General features: G+C 49.8%; 1 protein-coding gene across 4 annotated transcripts in view; it reads right to left on the bottom strand.

The window, feature by feature from the left end:
- Positions 1-4,014: 4,014 nt before the first annotated feature.
- The window catches only part of Lrrc74a (leucine rich repeat containing 74A), a 30,817-nt gene continuing 16,348 nt past the window's right edge, over positions 4,015-18,483 (bottom strand). Inside the window, exons 8-16 of one of the 4 annotated variants that reach the window (XM_005084015.3) lie at positions 18,309-18,394; positions 17,571-17,765; positions 14,390-14,485; positions 10,929-11,075; positions 5,919-6,026; positions 5,054-5,136; positions 4,757-4,850; positions 4,297-4,398; positions 4,015-4,192 (exon numbers count right to left, since the gene is read on the bottom strand). In XM_005084015.3, the coding sequence (XP_005084072.2) occupies positions 4,838-4,850; positions 5,054-5,136; positions 5,919-6,026; positions 10,929-11,075; positions 14,390-14,485; positions 17,571-17,765; positions 18,309-18,394 (728 nt within the window). In that variant the 3' untranslated portion in view covers positions 4,015-4,192; positions 4,297-4,398; positions 4,757-4,837. Of the gene's footprint in view, positions 4,226-4,296; positions 4,399-4,756; positions 4,851-5,053; positions 5,137-5,918; positions 6,027-10,928; positions 11,076-14,389; positions 14,486-17,570; positions 17,787-18,308; positions 18,395-18,483 lie in introns of all 4 variants that reach the window. The other 3 variants (XM_040743367.1, XM_040743368.1, XM_040743369.1) reach the window with 3 other exon arrangements.

The following is an 18,483-nucleotide window of genomic DNA, read 5'->3' on the forward strand; positions in this document are numbered from 1 at the left end:
TCGCCTTGGTTCAAGGCTGCTGGTCAGAAGCCAGGGCCTTAGGACACAGGCCAGCTTTGCCAGCCATTGTTTTCTTTTGTTTAAAACCAAACAGATCCCAAGCCCCCACTTGGCAGGGCAGGCTTGGTTTCCTGAGGACACCGTGGCTGCCGCCAGGACTGACTTCGGAGGTGGTGGCTTGTGTGGACACTCTCACCCCGGGTGATTCCTAACGAGCGTCGTGGCCACGCCTGCTCTGAGAAACGCGTGCTGTGGTGCTCACTTGCTGGGGTGGAAGCTCTTGCATGTGGAGTCTGACTGCCTCACTATGAGAGCTAGCACTGAAGTTCCCACCTTCTGGCTCCCTGTCCCCACCTCCCCCTCCCCCCACGTCCCCAGACAGGGTTTCTCAGTGTAGCAGCTCTGGCTGTCCTGGAACTCTCAGTAGACCAGCCTGGCCTCAAACTCATGGAGAGCCGCCTGCCTCTGCCTTCCGAGTGCTGGGATTAAAGGCGTGCACCATCAACGCCAGCTTCCCTGTCGTTCTTCAGGCCTTAGCCAAGGCCCAGGGTGGAAACTCCTCTACAGTATTTCTTTTTTTTTTTTTTTTTTTTTTTTTGAGACAGGGTTTCCCTGTATTGCTTTGGAGGCTGTCCTGGAACTCGCTCGGTAGACCAGGCTGGTCTCGAACTCACAGAGATCCACCTACCTCTGCCTCCCGAGTGCTGGGATTAAAGGTGTGCACCATCAACGCCCGGCCCCTCTACAGTATTTCTAAGATTCAGTACTTGGGTGTATTGAGATGGTCCAGCCTGTGCTCTTTGGGTCCTATAGTTCTTGTATTCTCTCTTGGGAGTGGAATACCACAGGAATGAGGTTGAAACGGGAGTTAGCTCTCTGTAGGCAGTAAGAATGTGCTCGAAACAAAGGGTTTCATAGGCATTATCCCATTTACTCTTCACAGGGCTCTGGAGAAGAAAGGACACTATATTATCACCAACACCCCCTCCCCAGTGCCCCCCCCCCACATTTACAGATGAGGAAACTGAAGCCAGAAACATGGAACCCACCGTTCAAGGTCACAGAGACAAAATGGTAAAGCTAAGGTAGATTTTAAACTGAGAATTGCAAAATGCCAGAATTTCCATGAGTTGGCCGAGGTATGGCTCTAACACAGAGGTATCCATCCAGTGTCCTGCCACTTTAGCTCCCCCATGGGAGGGGATCGGCAGGATTCATAAACCTTCCTCGTATGTACGAACTTGGCCACAGCAGAGTATGGAGTGCTGAGCAACCAGTATTTGTTGTCACGACTGCCTTTGTCTCCTCTCACAGCCATTCCAGCCCTCACAACGTCATTTCCCGCTTTGACGGCTGCAGAGCGAGCCCCTTTCAACTGCCCCCTGGTGGCCGGAAGGTGCAAGGCAGCCTCTGAGGAACAGGGAAGGGTCGTAGTTAAGACATTTTGCAGGGCCCCAATGTCAGCATTGCTTCTCGCTACCTGGGAGATCGTGGACAGTATGCTCAACTCCTAATTGGGGAATGAATTTAATGGTGCTCACTGTAGTCCTGGGAGGACGCAGAGCTAGCTCTCAAAGTCCAGTTGGAGTATGGAAGGAGGGATAAACCCAGGCTGTTATTTCCTAGGGCGCAGCAGCCTCCAGGCTGTCTGTCTCCTTGATAGCCACTGCTACTCCCACAGGGTCCTCCTGCTTAGGTGTCGAGGTAGAGTTGCTGCAGCCCCTCCCACCTCCAGGCTCCTGCTGGTTGGCTTGTTGGGCTGGGCTTGCTGATGCTCCTACAGTTCTGCCCAGTGGGCTTCCTGCTGCCGCGTGGGCTGCCTAGATGGGGGACTGGCTGTGGAAATCTGCCCAGGGGTCAGCTTTTCTTCCTTACTACACAAGTGCGCGGTAGTTCTTAGTAACCCTGATCGACGTGAGAACATAGAGCCGGGTGTGTGTGTGTGTGTGTGTGTGTGTGTGTGTGTGTGTGTGTGTGTGTGTGTGTGTGTGTCTGCGCAGGTATGGGCTCCTGCATCTCTGTGGCTGATCAAACTGTTCCAGGGGCAGACATTCAAGATGTTGGAAGAAGTTCATGTAAGATTCCAAGTTTAGGGAAAGTTCTCATGAGGACTTTTGGAGCTGACCTGACACCTAGTGGGTGCAAATGGGAATGACGCCACCTTTGGGAGTTGGAAAAATCTGCCCATTTTGGGGAGGAAGGTTTGGGTTTGACCCTCTCTCTTTCACTTAACTTAGGGTGGAGTGTCAGGGTCAAGGGGTGACGAGGACTGGAACTGGTGATAGGGGTAGATTTTAGCTCTCTAGAATCTCCTACCATTCCCAGAAATCAGCCTGAAAGAAAATGAGATTTGTAGCGATCATGGCTCCCTTTTCAATCTTATACAAAGACTAAAGAAACGGAAGCTCTTGTTGATGCGTGGCCATGCTAATTTTCAGTTTTTCGTCACACATTTGGATGTTCCTCCCAGCCATACACAATCCCTAGACCCTATCAGTAAAGGTTTAAAAGATCAGGGACTTCAGAAGCCTCACCTTTCTTTGAGGGACAGTCCCAACGGCCACAGAACACCCTGGTATGGCTGCTGCTTTGCTTTGCTGGGACCCTGAGTTCTGTGTCATCTGTGGGACTGACCTGTCAGTCATCTGCTTGTCCAATTACTACTGTCAAAAAAAGAAAAAAAAGCTATGCACTGTCTGCCCTGATTGCTTCACAGTGGTGACTGGTGACATTATACTGGACACCTTTCAGCATGCCACAGCCTGGCCAACTGTGGTGACTTGAAAGAAAATTGCCCCCCCGAAGGGAATAGCACTACTAGGAGGTGTGGTCTTGTTGGAGTAGGTGTGGTCTTGCTGGAGTAGGTGTGGTCTTGCTGGAGGAAGTGTGTCACTGTGGAGGCGGGCTTTGAGGTCTCAGATATGTTCAAGATACCACTCAGTGTGACACTCAGACCACCCCCTGTTGCCTGCAAGATGTAGGACTCTCAGCTACACAACTGTCCACACACCTCCATGTCCCACCAACATGATAATGGGCTGAACCTCTGAACTGTTAGTCACCACAGTTAAATGTTTTCCTTTAGAAGAGTGGCTATGATCACGGTGTCTCTTCACAGCAATAGAAACCCTACTGGTTTTGTTAAATTCTTGCCTCTTGCCTTCCTTTTCTCTTCCTCTCCATTCTTTTATGTTCGTGTATGCAAGGGTAGGCGCGTGTGTGCTGCAATACTCTTAACTCCCGAGCCATCTCTCTGGCCTCTTTTGTTTGTTTGTTTGTTTGTTTTGAGACTGGCCTTGGACTCACTATGGAGGCTAAGGTAACCTCAGACTTATGGCAATAAAGTCTTCAGATTGCTTTTCTCAGGACTTAAACATTTTTATAGAGTGTGTGCGTGCATGCGTGCAACTCAGCGTGCATATACAGGCCAGAGGACAGCATTCAAACCTTTTCTCCTTCCACCATGGATTCCAGGATTGAGCTCAGATAACGGGCTTGTGCAGCAAGCCCCTGTGCCACCTGCGCCATCTTGTTGGTCCTCTCAAGGAATTTTAAAACTCGACACAGAATGACGGACTCTGAGACAGACTGAGAAGTTTCATCTTCGAGGTTCCATTAGTCAGGAGGACCGCTAAGGCTCCAAGGTCAAGTGACCAGGTTGTGCTGAGACGGGGCTGGACAAGCTGCCAAGTCTATTGGCCTGGTACCCTAGGGTCCTTCCACGTGTCCCCACCAAGTCCCTTCTCAAGGATCCTTGCTTCTTCAGCGCCTCTTTCTCTTACCACTGTCTTTTCAAACCTCAACTCGGTTTGCACTGACCATGACCACTGCTTTTGTGTCTTAACCTGTTCCCCATGGGCTCTTTTCCTTCTGTCTAGCAACCCTACATTCCCAGTTAATGTTTGTGGCTATAAAGGAGACCACCTAGACCGTGTCCCCTTGATGTCACTAAACCCTGAGTGTTCCCCCACCCCAGTGAAGGACACAGCATCAGCAACACAGAGAGAGATTCCCAGAACCACCATGAGCAGCACAGAGGCGCCCAGACCAAGCCAGATTTTATTTGCTCGCACTTAGCTCTGATCACGGCATCTATGCATCTGACCTTTGATTGAATCTCCTCATAGACACCACAACTTCTCTTGTTGGAGCTTCTCTCCAGACCTGATTGGCTGTTGTGACTTCCGGAAAACTGTTGTGAAGGGTAAGAGAATAAGGGGGAATGCTGGACTGGGGAGGTGGTAAGGTGCCTGCCACACAAGCATGAGGACCTGAGTTCACATCCCCGATACCTACCTAAAAGTCTGTGTGATGGTGTCCTAGTGCTAGGGCTGGGGTAGGAAGCTCACCGGCCAGTCCCTCTAGCCAATCAGTGAGCTCCATGTTCAGTGAGAGACGCTGTTTCAAAAATTAAGGTGGAGAGCAGTAGATAGATAAAGTTGCCAACCCTCTGGCCTACACACACACACACACACACACACACACACACACACACACACACACACACACACACACCCCGAATGGCCAGTGAGATGGCTTAGCAGCCAACAGCCCTTGCCCAGAAGCACAGAAACTTGAATTTGGATCCCAGAAGCTATGTCATGGAAGTGGTGAACTTCCTCCCACAAGTTGTCCTTGACCTCTGTAATGGAAATGTGGCATGTGTCTACACATCTTGTCAGACCTAGCTGAAGCACTGCCCAAATGATGCCTCCCTTGGTACCCGGCATAGCCCCCTAGTCGCTCCTGCCCTCACCTTTGAGGCCTGAACATTGTCGCTTTGTCATGTGGGCTGGAGGTCCTCAGGCACAGGTCCCACTGTCTTGCTCAAGTCTTGCTATGCAAGTGAGCTGAGGATGAAAGGGGGGTGACCCTTGTTGCCTGACTGTGGGATCTGGGGCGGGGTCTCTGGTATACTGTAATAGTATACTCTGATATGCTAGGATATAGTTTCCTCCACGTCATAACGCAGATGTCGGGATTCCAGGGCTGACGCCCCTCCCACTAGGGCCCTTTGGCAAGGGGGGGGGGGAGGACTGAGGGCCGTGCTCACCTGAAGTCCACCACACCCTTCTTCTCATCCAACTTCTTTAGGAGCTCCCTGACCTGGTACCGGTTGATGGGGACCTTGTTTTGCTGAGAAGGCGATGTAACATGTTATGGAGCCCTGTGATCCCTCGCACCCAGTGACCCCCATATGTCTCAGTCTTGGGTTCACTGATGGCAGCTAAGGGCTCACAGGTGGCTGCACCTAACACAGGAAAGGACTGGAGGCAGTTGCTTTCCACGGCCTGGCCTTGCCTCCAGATGACCTCCCACTTCCAGGGAGTGACAAGGGCTGAGGATCCAGGAGCAATGAGTGGTTTGGTGAGGTGGACAGGAGCTGCACGCCTCACCATGTGAAGGCCATGCTTGTTCCCAGATACCTAGTCCTGACCAGCCCTCACCAGCCCTCTTGCCTTATGGACCTGGGTACTAAGAATCCACACTTCCTCAGGCACCTAGACCCAAGGCCTTCCCAGGATGCTGTGTGAATCAATCCCTTCATGCATACATTTCAGAGGACCTCCATTCCATTCAATACATCAGTAAGAGGGACTGTGGGGGTTCGGTGAGCTGGGAAGGTTGAAGGTAGGGAGTGGGAGCTACGGGGTAATGGTCACTTCTCCTCTTCTCACTTTTCATCATCATAGGAGCCAAACACAACAGAGGAAAAGACCTCTGAGATGGACACACGCATCTGGGGTAGGGAGTGACATTGAGCCACACGACAGATTTGGGCAGGGGATTGAGGGAGGTGCTGAGCCGGGCGGTGCCCACGACCAATCTTATAGGGCGGTACGAAATGCAAGCATATACCTGCCTGGCCACCCTACCTTGCTACCCCCACTACCCAGAGTCTCCAGGAATCAGCACACCTGTACCATGGCTTTCCGGAAGTCCCCCACAGACATTGTCATTGATCCCGTTGGATTCAAGCTCTTGAAGAACTCCAAGACTGAGATCTTCTGTTGGTCTGTATAGTTCTGAGAGGGGCAGGAGGTGCCAGGAGCAAACACTTGGCTTTATTATGGCTATCCCACCTCCCTCCTCACCCCCCAAACAGTGGTCCGCACTCCTGGACCCAGAAATCCCTGGGGATCAGGGAAGGCAACTCCAGCTTGAGGCATCTGTACTCTAGCCACTGCTCTAGAGGCAGCACAGGCAAAGGCGTGACGGCACCTGTTTGTCTAGTTCCCGGCAACCTCATCCCAACCCCACAGAGGCACCGATCATTCCGTCCACTCCTTGACTTCACTGAGGGACACCAGAGCTGCTAGCAGCCCCTAGTGTCCCGGGAGCATGGATGGTGAGCAGATCTAAGCCTGTAATCTGGCTTTGAAATGGCCTCCACTAACGCTCTCAAAGTTGGTGCTCTGTGGATGGTGGGTGGGGCTTCTCTCGGCTAAGAGATCACACAACTGCTACGTGAAGGTTGGACAGGCTCTAGGCAGCCCCCGGGGTTCTCACAGTTCCCCACAAATGTCCACATGGAGAAGGGCTTTGCTAGGAAGCCTTCAAGGCAGTGTTTTTATCTGTAACCTCTCATGTCACTCTCCATTGTTAAAAAGATCACCCATCAGTCTGGGGGATTCATACCACTCCCAGAGCTCTGCAGTTCTGACGGCTCCCTAGGCCAGATGGAGTCAAACCCAACTCAAGGTCTGAAATCTGAGGGAACCACCCACATCTAGCTCAGCCTTCCTGGCCAGCTTTGCCTTCCAGGCTGCATTCTGAGTCCGGAGTCCCAGGATTCCTCAGCTGAACAGATGTGGTTATTGCCCTGGTTCCCCCCAGAGGCTGCCTGCATTCACCATGTGTAAACTCTCCTTTCTCCGCCGGTAGAGACCCTCTTGCTGGAACCATCATCCATGCTCCCCCCAACCTCCCTGTTTTTCCAGGGCCTTCTCAGCCCCACCTCTGCCAGGAAGTCCTTCTTCTCATCCTGTGGTGTCCTTATTTTGGATTCTGATGAAGTTTGTGGCCATTGTCACTTTTGTAATATTTCTCCTGTGGCTTATTCTTTCGGTCATTATAGAATCCATCCCATCTTTCCAGTCACATGGTCCCCTCTTTCCAAACGCAGTGTATGTACACATATGTCTTACTTGGTCTCTACCTGAAGATTATTTTCCCCTACTTTTTTCTTTGTGGTGCTGGGGATTGAACCTGGGATGTCACACACATTAAACAAATGCACTACCACCGAGCTGCACACTCAGTTAGCCCTCTTTTTACTTAGTATTTTGAGACAGGGTCTTGTTAAGTTGCCCCGGCTGGACTTGAGCCTACTCTGTAGCCCATGCTGCAGGTACCCTGAATATTGTGATCACAGTTATGCACCATCACTTGAGGTTTATACTCAAATTTAAATCTATCTGTCTGTCTGTCTGTCTGTCTATCTATCTATCTATCTATCTATCTATCTATCTATCTATCTATCTATCTATCTATCGCTGTTCCTGAGATCCAGTGACATCTGGCTAGGCGTCTTTAGCTCCTGTTCATACCATTCTCCATTTCTCTTCCTTCCTTCCTTCCTTCCTTCCTTCCTTCCTTCCTTCCTTCCTTCCTTCCTTCCCTCCCTCCCTCCTTGTCTCTCTTCCTCTCTTCCTCCCTCCCTCCTTCCTTCCTTGAGATAGGATTACTCCTTATAGCCTGATTGGAACTCACTCTGTAGACCAGGCTGGACTCGAACTCAGAGACCCCCCAGCTTCTGCCTCCCGAGTGCTGGGATTAAAGGTGTGCAACATCACCATCTAGCTTGGCACTCTCCATTTCTGTATTCCCTTAAAACAAGGGGTGGGGCCGGGTGACACACGCCATTAAATCCAGTACTCGGGAGGCAGAGGCAGGCGGATCTCTGTGAGTTGGAGGCCAGCCTGGTCTACAGAGCTACACAGAGAAACCCTGTCAAAAAAGAAAAATAAAAAAGCAAATAAGACAAGGGGTGGACCCTCGTTCTGCATCCAGCTTCCCCTGTAGACCCATCTTCCCCTGTAGACCCATCTTCCCCTGTAGACCCATCTTCCCCTGTAGACCCATCTTCCCCTGTAGACCCATCTTCCCCTGTAGACCCATCTTCCCCTGTAGACCCATCTTCCCCTGTAGACCCATCTTCCCCTGTAGACCCATCTTCCCCTGTAGACCCATCTTCCCCTGTAGACCCATCTTCCCCTGTAGACCCATCTTCCCCTGTAGACCCATCTTCCCCTGTAGACCCAGCTTCCCCTGTAGACCCATCTTCCCCTGTAGACCCATCTTCCCCTGTAGACCCATCTTCCCCTGTAGACCCATCTTCCCCTGTAGACCCATCTTCCCCTGTAGACCCAGCTTCCCCTGTAGACCCATCTTCCCCTGTAGACCCATCTTCCCCTGTAGACCCATCTTCCCCTGTAGACCCATCTTCCCCTGTAGACCCATCTTCCCCTGTAGACCCAGCTTCCCCTGTAGACCCAGCTTCCCCTGTAGACCCATCTTCCCCTGTAGACCCAGCTTCCCCTGTAGACCCATCTTCCCCTGTAGACCCATCTTCCCCTGTAGACCCAGCTTCCCCTGTAGACCCATCTTCCCCTGTAGACCCATCTTCCCCTGTAGACCCATCTTCCCCTGTAGACCCATCTTCCCCTGTAGACCCATCTTCCCCTGTAGACCCATCTTCCCCTGTAGACCCATCTTCCCCTGTAGACCCATCTTCCCCTGTAGACCCATCTTCCCCTGTAGACCCAGCTTCCCCTGTAGACCCAGCTTCCCCTGTAGACCCATCTTCCCCTGTAGACCCAGCTTCCCCTGTAGACCCATCTTCCCCTGTAGACCCATCTTCCCCTGTAGACCCATCTTCCCCTGTAGACCCATCTTCCCCTGTAGACCCATCTTCCCCTGTAGACCCATCTTCCCCTGTAGACCCATCTTCCCCTGTAGACCCATCTTCCCCTGTAGACCCATCTTCCCCTGTAGACCCATCTTCCCCTGTAGACCCATCTTCCCCTGTAGACCCATCTTCCCCTGTAGACCCAGCTTCCCCTGTAGACCCATCTTCCCCTGTAGACCCATCTTCCCCTGTAGACCCATCTTCCCCTGTAGACCCATCTTCCCCTGTAGACCCATCTTCCCCTGTAGACCCATCTTCCCCTGTAGACCCATCTTCCCCTGTAGACCCATCTTCCCCTGTAGACCCATCTTCCCCTGTAGACCCAGCTTCCCCTGTAGACCCAGCTTCCCCTGTAGACCCATCTTCCCCTGTAGACCCAGCTTCCCCTGTAGACCCATCTTCCCCTGTAGACCCATCTTCCCCTGTAGACCCATCTTCCCCTGTAGACCCATCTTCCCCTGTAGACCCATCTTCCCCCTCGTAGACCCATCTTCCCCTGTAGACCCATCTTCCCCTGTAGACCCATCTTCCCCTGTAGACCCATCTTCCCCTGTAGACCCATCTTCCCCTGTAGACCCATCTTCCCCTGTAGACCCATCTTCCCCTGTAGACCCATCTTCCCCTGTAGACCCATCTTCCCCTGTAGACCCATCTTCCCCTGTAGACCCATCTTCCCCTGTAGACCCATCTTCCCCTGTAGACCCATCTTCCCCTGTAGACCCATCTTCCCCTGTAGACCCAGCTTCCCCTGTAGACCCATCTTCCCCTGTAGACCCATCTTCCCCTGTAGACCCATCTTCCCCTGTAGACCCATCTTCCCCTGTAGACCCATCTTCCCCTGTAGACCCATCTTCCCCTGTAGACCCATCTTCCCCTGTAGACCCATCTTCCCCTGTAGACCCATCTTCCCCTGTAGACCCATCTTCCCCTGTAGACCCATCTTCCCCTGTAGACCCATCTTCCCCTGTAGACCCATCTTCCCCTGTAGACCCATCTTCCCCTGTAGACCCATCTTCCCCTGTAGACCCAGCTTCCCCTGTAGACCCATCTTCCCCTGGTCCCTTTGCAGTCTTTTTCTTCCTAAACAAACCTGATGCCTTTTGCCCTCCAGAACTTTGCACATAATTTCCACATAAGACCTTTTTAGATTTAGTTTTGGAAAGCGAGGCACAGAGCAGATCAATCAGAAGCCAGAAGTAGCCTGTGGGGCTCATACCCACAGAAACTGCGTTTGCACAGCACCCCCAGGTGGCAGTCAGCAGAAGTGCAGCCACCCCTGGGAGCAGACCTTTCAGCAAGCATCAAGTCTCTTGGTTTTTGTTTGTTTGTTTTGTTTTTCTGAGACAGGATTTTTCTGTGGCTTTGGACTGTTCTGTAACTAGCTCTGTAGACCAGGCTGGTCTTGAACTCACAGAGATCCACCTGCCTCTGCCTCCCAAGTGCTGGGATTAAATGCATGCACCACCACAGCCTGGCAAGTCTCTTGATTTTTAAAATTTCTCAATTATACCTACTTCTTGTGATTTTTCTGGAGACAAACTAAGAGGGGACTTTCCCAGTGTGAGTCCAGAAATAAAGGACTCTGCTAAGGGTGGGGTGGCTCACTTGGCATCCAGTCTCAGAAAGAAGCTGCAAACCCTGGGAGTTTATTATGTCCAGGCATTGCTTGGAGCTCCTCACACCTGTTAAGTAACTCAGTCTTCTCATCTGTCCCCATTTTACAGGTGAAAAGACTGAGGCACAGAAGGCAGAAGTAAAAGGCAGGTCTCCGGTAGCGGACTCCACCCGGTGCCTCCACCCCTTCTCCCCCACCAGATCTCAGCTCTTCTCTCTTTCGGGGTGAGAAGCAGTATCCAGTAACCCAATATCCAAGGACAATATTCTAGGTCACCTTTGCAAGGAACCTTACTAGAAAGGATCATATAGACACTCAGACACAGCCAGTGCTGGGTGAGTATTTGGGGCCATGTGGCAGTTTTCTCCAGAGTTCTCTGAGGCTGGGGAGGGGGAGACTCACCTGGATCAGTTTCATGGGATTGGTACACAGAGAGATGGTTTTCTTGCTGGAGAGACCCTGCAATCCCTTGTATATCACGTCCAACTGAGGGTGGATGGCACAGACCCCATCCAGGACTCTTACAAACTGCTCTGTTACCAGAACGTTCTGCAGCAGGGAAAGAGGGGCCACGGTGGAGAAGCCGTCATTGTGCATGTGCCAGCGGACAGGAGTACCCTTCCCTCCCACCCAAGCCAGGTTCTGGTTTGTTCTGCTTCTGAATTGGCGTGTGTTCTTGTGTTTTCTAGCTCGTGACTGACTTGTGTCATGGGTTGCTTTTTGAGGCAGGGTCTCATTCTGTAATGCAATATGGCCTTGGATGTCACCCAGGCTGGCCTTAGACTCATGGTGGTTCTCCTGTCTCCATCTCCTAAGTGCTGGGATTACTGGCATGTGCCACTATGGCCAGTTTTATGGGGTGGTAGGCGTGGAATCCAAGACTTTGTGCATGCTAGACAGGCAGTCTAGCAAACTTAGCTACATCCTCAGGGCCTTTCTGGTGTTATGGAGCTTGTGACTTGATTTGTAAGTTTCCCATATACGGTCTTACTCTGTGGAACTGGACTAGCCTTGAACTCACTATGGAGCATGGGCTGGCTTTGAACTCATGGTGATTGTTCTGCCTTAGCCTCCTGAGCACTGGGATTATAGGTATGTGTCACTATACCCAGAGGAGATTAGTGATTTATTTATGTGCATTGGTGTTTGTCTATACGTGTATCTGTATAAGGATGTTGGATCCCCTAGAACTGGAGTTACAGTTGTGACTGCTGTGTGGGTGCTGGGAATTGAACCTAGAACCTCTGGAAGAGCAGTCAGTGCTCTTAACCACTGAACCATATCTCCAGCTGCCAGATCTAGGAGATTTTAGTTAGATGTTTTCATTGTGTTCTGGTGGCTTGTTTGTCATACACTATTGACTCAGCTCTTCTCTGAGGCGGTATCTTTAAGTGGTTACATTTGATGGGCAGATATCAGAGATTGGTCTATACACAGATGTCTGGCCTGCCCACATCTACATGAATGTTGTTCTTCAGAACAGGCACCTGGGATTCCCGAGGCCAACTATCCTGCTATGGCTTATAGCAAACTAGAAACTCCTCTTTTGGAAGAAGTTGGAGCTGGCTTCCAGGACATGGAGAGGGTATGTCGTTTGGAAGAACGGTCTAGTCTACTCTCCATCAGCTTGACCACCCTCATCTTCCTGTGGGTGTGGTTTTGAGTGCTTTTTGCATTTTCAAAGGGCTGAACTTGTCTTAAGAGCTCAAGTTTTGCAGATACTCTGGTCCTAGGAGCATTTGCAAAGTAGGAATTCCAGTACATTTAGAGTCATGGAATCATCACTGACAAGAGGGTGGGACCAGGACCGTTGGTCTCCAGGGTGACAGTATGAGTAGTGATGGAATCTTTCAAAGGTAGAGCCTAGTGGGAGGAGATTGGGTCACTGGGGACACTGCCCTCACAGGAACAGATGTCATGCTCAGGAGCCTGTTAGTTCAAGAAGGAAATGAGACGGAGTCTCCAGCTTCCTGTCTCTCCAGGCAGCGTTCTTTCCTTTCCCTATGCAAGACCACTATGATGCCATCTGCTGACCAAGAGACCCATCACAGAGATGGTGCCATGGTACTGGGTCATTCGGCTTCTAGAGTTATGAACTATATAACCATCCCTTTTTTTTTTAAATAACATCCTGGCATCAATCAAAATTCCATCACAGCTATCAGGAAAATACTAGCAGGCTAACTCAGTCTATTGGCTCTAGCAGGCCTGTTTAATAGCAGTTAAGCCATGGCTTCTCTCTCCTCATTGGAGTTTTGTCAGGGTAGAGTACCACAGTAACAGAAATCAAACTATACAACGCCCTCCAAGGGTGCTTGAAGTCCTTTCTGTTTGGCTTTTGTTTTTTGAGACAGGGTCTCTCTGTGTAGCTCTAGCTGTCCTGGAACTCACTCTGAAGACCAGGCTGGCTTTGAACTCACAGAGATCCACCTGTCTCTGCTTCCAAAACGCTAGAAATAAAGGCGTGCATCACCGTACCAAGTGGGTTTGAAGTCTTAACTCTGTAGAGGTGACGTCATTTGGAAATAGGGTCTTCGCAAGAGACAATCAAGTTAAAATGAAGTCATTAGGGTGGGCCCTGACATAATACGATGAAATCCTTATGAAAAGGAAAAATGGGTTTTGCATAGAGATGGACACGCTCTCAAGGAAAATGCCATGAGAAGCTGAAGGAACCTAGACACTCCACACCTAGATCTTGCCTTTCTGGTCTCCAGAGCTGAGAGGCAATGAATTCTTGCTATTTGAATCACCTGATTTGTGGTACTTCAGTACAGCCACATGGAAATGAACACAGTACTCTACCAACCTCTTTAGAGTGGCATTTGAGGAGCAAGCATCCTAAAATCATTTTGGGACAAAAAGCACCAGTGGTCAAAAGTATAGGACGTTGTTAGCTGCTATCCCTGTGACGATGTGGGCAATGATGTGGGATAATGCTCTTGTTCACTGTAAAGATTTGTCACTCGTATTGGTTTAATAAAATGCTGATTGGCCAGTAGCCAGGCAGGAAGTCTAGATGGGGTGACCAGACTAGGAGATTTCTGGGAAGAGGAAAGGCCAGCTAGACACAGAGGAACCAAGATGAGAATGCCTTACTGAGGAAAGGTACCAAGCCCCGTGGCTAAACATAGATAAGAATTATGGATTAATTTAAGTTGTAAAAGCTTGTTAATAATAAGCCTGAGCAATAGGCCAAACAATTTATAATTGTTATAACTGTTTATTTGGGACTGAATGGCTGCAGCATGGGACAGGTCAGAAGCCTCCATCTACAGGGCAAGTCCCTGACAGAAGGCTAGTTGGTCTGCCTTCCTCCTTCACAAAAGGATCACCTCTGATTGCAGCTCTGGTCAGAATAGGCTACAAGTTGTGAAACAAGAACACATTTGTGAGGCGGGTCCTCAAATTCCTGAGATTCTGGCTGGGTATGTGGTTCACACCTTTAAGCCCAGCACTCTGGGAGGCAGAGGCAGTCAGATTTCTGTGAGTTTGAGGCCAGTCTGGTCTATATAATAGCAAGTTTCAGGCCAGTCAGGGCTGAAAAAAATCCTGGGATTCTGGAACATTCTGAGACCTAGTCCATTTATCAGTGAACTTGGTGGTGCACAAATTCTCTTCTGGAGTCCCCCCATTCCCCACGCCTCTCTTTTCGGCTTTTCCTCATTAATACTCCTAGGCGCTCATATCCTGGGTTCCCAGGATCGAGTACATTATTTCAAATGGTGGTGATGTTGACTGAAAGGCTACTTCCATCACTTAGCCCCTTGCCTTTTGTGTGTGAGGGACACAGCTGGTGGCACTGGTTATAGAATGGTAACTGGCTTGTGCCGGGAGGAAATGGCTGGTATTTGATCACTTACAGAGATGTCGAGCTCCTCCATCTTGGATTTGGGGTTTCTCTTGATGGACAGGATAAGAAAAACTGCCCCCTCCATACTCATAGGGTTCAGGAAAAGCTGTGGGAAAAGGGCACAGCAGGAGGAGGTGGTTTTAGAGTGCAACTTCTATTTCCCCATGGAATCACAACCTCCATGTTGTGATTCCTAGACTTCTCCATCTACTCCTGTCTGTTCGACCATACATCCTTCCATCTTCCCACCCGTTACTCAGTACCCATTTATGTATTCACTTACTCTACCCATCCATAACCCATAAGTCTGTCCCTTTGTCCATCTATCACCCACCCATCCATCTACTCATCAATTCACCTTGCTTTCTATCCATCTATGAATACATTCACTAATTTGTATCACTATCCATTCATTCATCTACCTTCCCACTCATCAGTCTCTCTCATCCATCCATCCATCCATCCATCCATCCATCCATCCATCCATCCATCCATCCAGTCTTACCACCCATCTATCCACCAACCTACTCGTCAATCCATATCACCCGCCACCCACTCAACACATCCATCCTCCGACAAATATTTATCAAGGCCTGCTGTGTATTAGCCAGTGAGCTAAGCCCAGACAGACATAGCAAAGGCTCTGTCTTCAGATAAAATTGCTCTAGTCAGAGGAGACAGGTAAAAAAATAAATGGCATCAGTGACAGAGGAACATGTACATACTGTAGGAACAAAGAAAGGAGGGTCCATCATGGGTAGGGGACCCTTGAGATATGGGGAATTAATCATATCTTAAGAAGAGCAGTAGCAGAGTGGGGGAAAGATTTTCCGAAAAAGAAAAGAGCAGACAAGGGTGAAGGTGTGCTGGAGGGAAGAGCATGGGGGGTGGAGTTGGACAATAGCACCTTTTCTGTAAGCGGGAGCAGAGAGGAGGCAACAGAGCTAGGAAAGGCCATGGCATGGTGGACCTTGTGGGCTTACGTTATAATTGCAAGGGTGATGAGAGCCACTGAAGCATGGATGGAGATCAGGAAGAGGGAGCATGTAGGCAGATGGCCTTGGGTTTGACTTCTTGGCCTCTTGGCACTTGTCACCATGGAGGGTCTATCCCAAGTGTCCCAACTTAATAATCCAGCCAAAGCACCCAGAAGGTGCCCAGTGCAGACACATGGTATATGAATGGTGCCACTTCGGTGGTTATATTATGAGGGAGGCCATGGGTTTTATTGAGCATTTATTGTGCCAGTTTCTCAGACTCATGTTCTCTGGTGAGAAAAAACAGGCGCTTCTGCATCTTGGAACCTGAACTTTGTGGGACTCATTTCCCAAGGACATTTCTTAGTTTCCCAGGACTGGGGGAGGCATAAGTGTGAAGAATAGTAGATACTTTCTTCAGGAATTTCCTTTTCTACTTTTATTTAAAACACTACAAAATGATTTTCCTGTGTGTGTGTGTGTGTGGTGTGTGTGTGTGTGTGTGTGTAAATGTGTGCCATGGTGTACACGCGGAGGTCAGAGGACAATTTGCAGGAGTCTTTTTCTTTTTTCCTTCCAACATGTGGTTCTGGGGATTGAACTCAGGTCATTAGGTTTGGCAGCTGGTGCCTTTACACACTGAGCCATCTTGCTAGCCTGACATATTAGTCAATGGAACCTTTAGACAGGTTCAGGTTCTTACAGAAATCCTTGGTTCCACCGGGCCTTCAGGCTGAGTCACTCACAGCCTGGGCTATCTCTCTGAATTGAGTAGTCCCAATCCACCTCACCTGGAATTTTCAGTTCTCCTCCTAGATGTCCAGCCTGGTTCTATTGGCCATTATTATAACCCTCTGGCAGAATCTGGTTTCTTCTTGTCCCTGAACAGCACCTCAGACACCAGGCTCATCCTGTTTTCTCACACCCATCCCTCCTCCATCAATAAGGATCCCAACACCTGCTGTGCCTCCATCATCCTCTTGGGGAAGTTAGAAAGGCTTTAGAAAGCCAGATACAAGTGGCCACCCTCTTCACAGTGATGTGGTCTGAGTGAGTCACTTAGCCTCTGTTTTCCCATCTGAAAAGTAGAGCTGGCAGAGACACCTGGACAATGACTGATGAATTATTGCATCATTAGATTCAGGGCATGGCTTGAAAGAGCTCAGAAAAAGGATCTTGGAATAGATGTCCTCTTGCATCTGTTTTCAAGCTATCCAATGGCTCATGTCATAATTAGTCTCCACAAGTCTCTTACAATGAGATATTAATTCAGCTATCCATTTGCTTACTACAGATTCACTGTGTGTCTACTACCATGGGGTAATAGGGGTATGATTATGGCCAAAACTGAGCACCCTTGCCCATAGGAAGATTTCACATTCAAGTGAGAGCATAGATAGGAATCACAGTATAGAGCTCTGCAGGGAGGGAGAACAGAGTGCTGGCAGATGTCCCCTAATTCAGGAGGTCACCTTTGTGTGCTATGCTCTGCAGCAGAGCAGACATGAAGCAGACATGGGCAGTGCTAAGGACCAGAAGAGGAACCAGGAGCCAGGGAGAGCCATGAAGAGCAGGGGTGCAAAGACTCATGGGAATCAGAGGACTGCACTGGAATGCAAGAAATCCCTGGGATCTAGGAATAGTGTCACTAAAACATAGTATGGCCTTAGTGTGAAGAAAATCCCAAAAGAGACACAGATGGTGTAAGGGAAGACCTGTGTAGAAGCACATGTGTCACCGGAGAGCAGAGGCAGCTCTGGGTCTATAGCAAGGCCACCAAACATGTGCACATGGAAGCACAGTGTGTGTGTGTGTGTGTGTGTGTGTGTGTGTGTGTGTGTGTGTGTGTATGTGAGAGAGAGAGAGAGAGAGAGAGAGAGATGATTCTCTCCAGTTACCCTACTTCCTTGCAACACAGATGGATCACATACATACATACATACATACATACATACATACATACATACATACGTGTATATACACATACACACGCACATTCATGGACATACACTCATGGACACATAGGCAGACACACACAGTATGTAAACACACGTGCCTTTGGAGGGGATTGCTGAGAGAATGGGATGCCTCTAGATGTTGCTGCTTAAAATAAGAATGCTTTCTAACATTTGGGAAGGACAGTGTTATTTCTTCAGACACACACGGCATGTAAACACAGACATACATATGAAGGCACCAGCTGAGTGAGTCTACCTTCAGCACTTGGAGGCTCTCATTGTATTCTAGTCCCTTGCTGATTCTGGAGGCTCCCTCGTTGGTGATGCCATTTCTACTGACATCTATGTAGACCAGACAGCTGTTGAGTTTGAGGGTATCCCCCAGGGCCAGAGCTCCTTCATTCCCAAAGCCATTCATGGAGACATCCAATTTCTTCAGGGTCACGTTAGACTCCAGGGGAGAGGAACAGCACTAGCATCAAGGTGGGGTGAGACTTACCCAGGAAAATGCCTTGGCTGCCAGCCCAGCCCCAACCCTCGCCCTCACCCTCATCCTAACTGATCTAAGCCTTATCTTTACCCCTAATGCACCCCACCCTTATCATCTTCCCCCACAACTCTTAACCCATCCCAGCCTAACCCTCCTTCTCCCATTCCCCTTTCTTCCCTCCCCCCAGAGCTCAGTGGTTTTCTGTAGAGACAGATCTACACAGCTATTCCTGTTCCCTACAGACAGCGCTCATTCTCAAGTCCTCTTGAGATTCATTCCTTTGAGGATCTGTCTCTCTGCTCTTTAGTTAAAGCACCCCCTGAAAGCATCCCTAAAGTTGGTACTCAGACCTCAGCAGGGAGGATTTATAAAATAGAAGTGCACATCCCAGAATCATGGAAGGAGACCCAGAAACTCCAAAGACACTTGGTGAGAGCTCTGTACACCCAAATCTGTGGTGCCCTCCAGGAAGCAGTTCAGCTCCCCTGTTAGAGCGTGACTTACCCGGAGACCGTTACACAGGGCCACAGCTGCCCGAAAGTGGAAGTGATTCCAGCTCAGGTTCAGCGACTGGAGCCCTACATTGAGGGCTTGGAGGGACAGAGACTCAGATCAGCATCTCCCAAGACCCAGCCGCAGACCCACAGCGCTGGACATCGGTTTTGGGAGCTAGAACACT

This window comes from Mesocricetus auratus, unplaced genomic scaffold (genome assembly GCF_017639785.1).
Source record: "Mesocricetus auratus isolate SY011 unplaced genomic scaffold, BCM_Maur_2.0 Super-Scaffold_15014, whole genome shotgun sequence".
NCBI classification, from domain to species: Eukaryota; Metazoa; Chordata; class Mammalia; order Rodentia; family Cricetidae; genus Mesocricetus; species Mesocricetus auratus.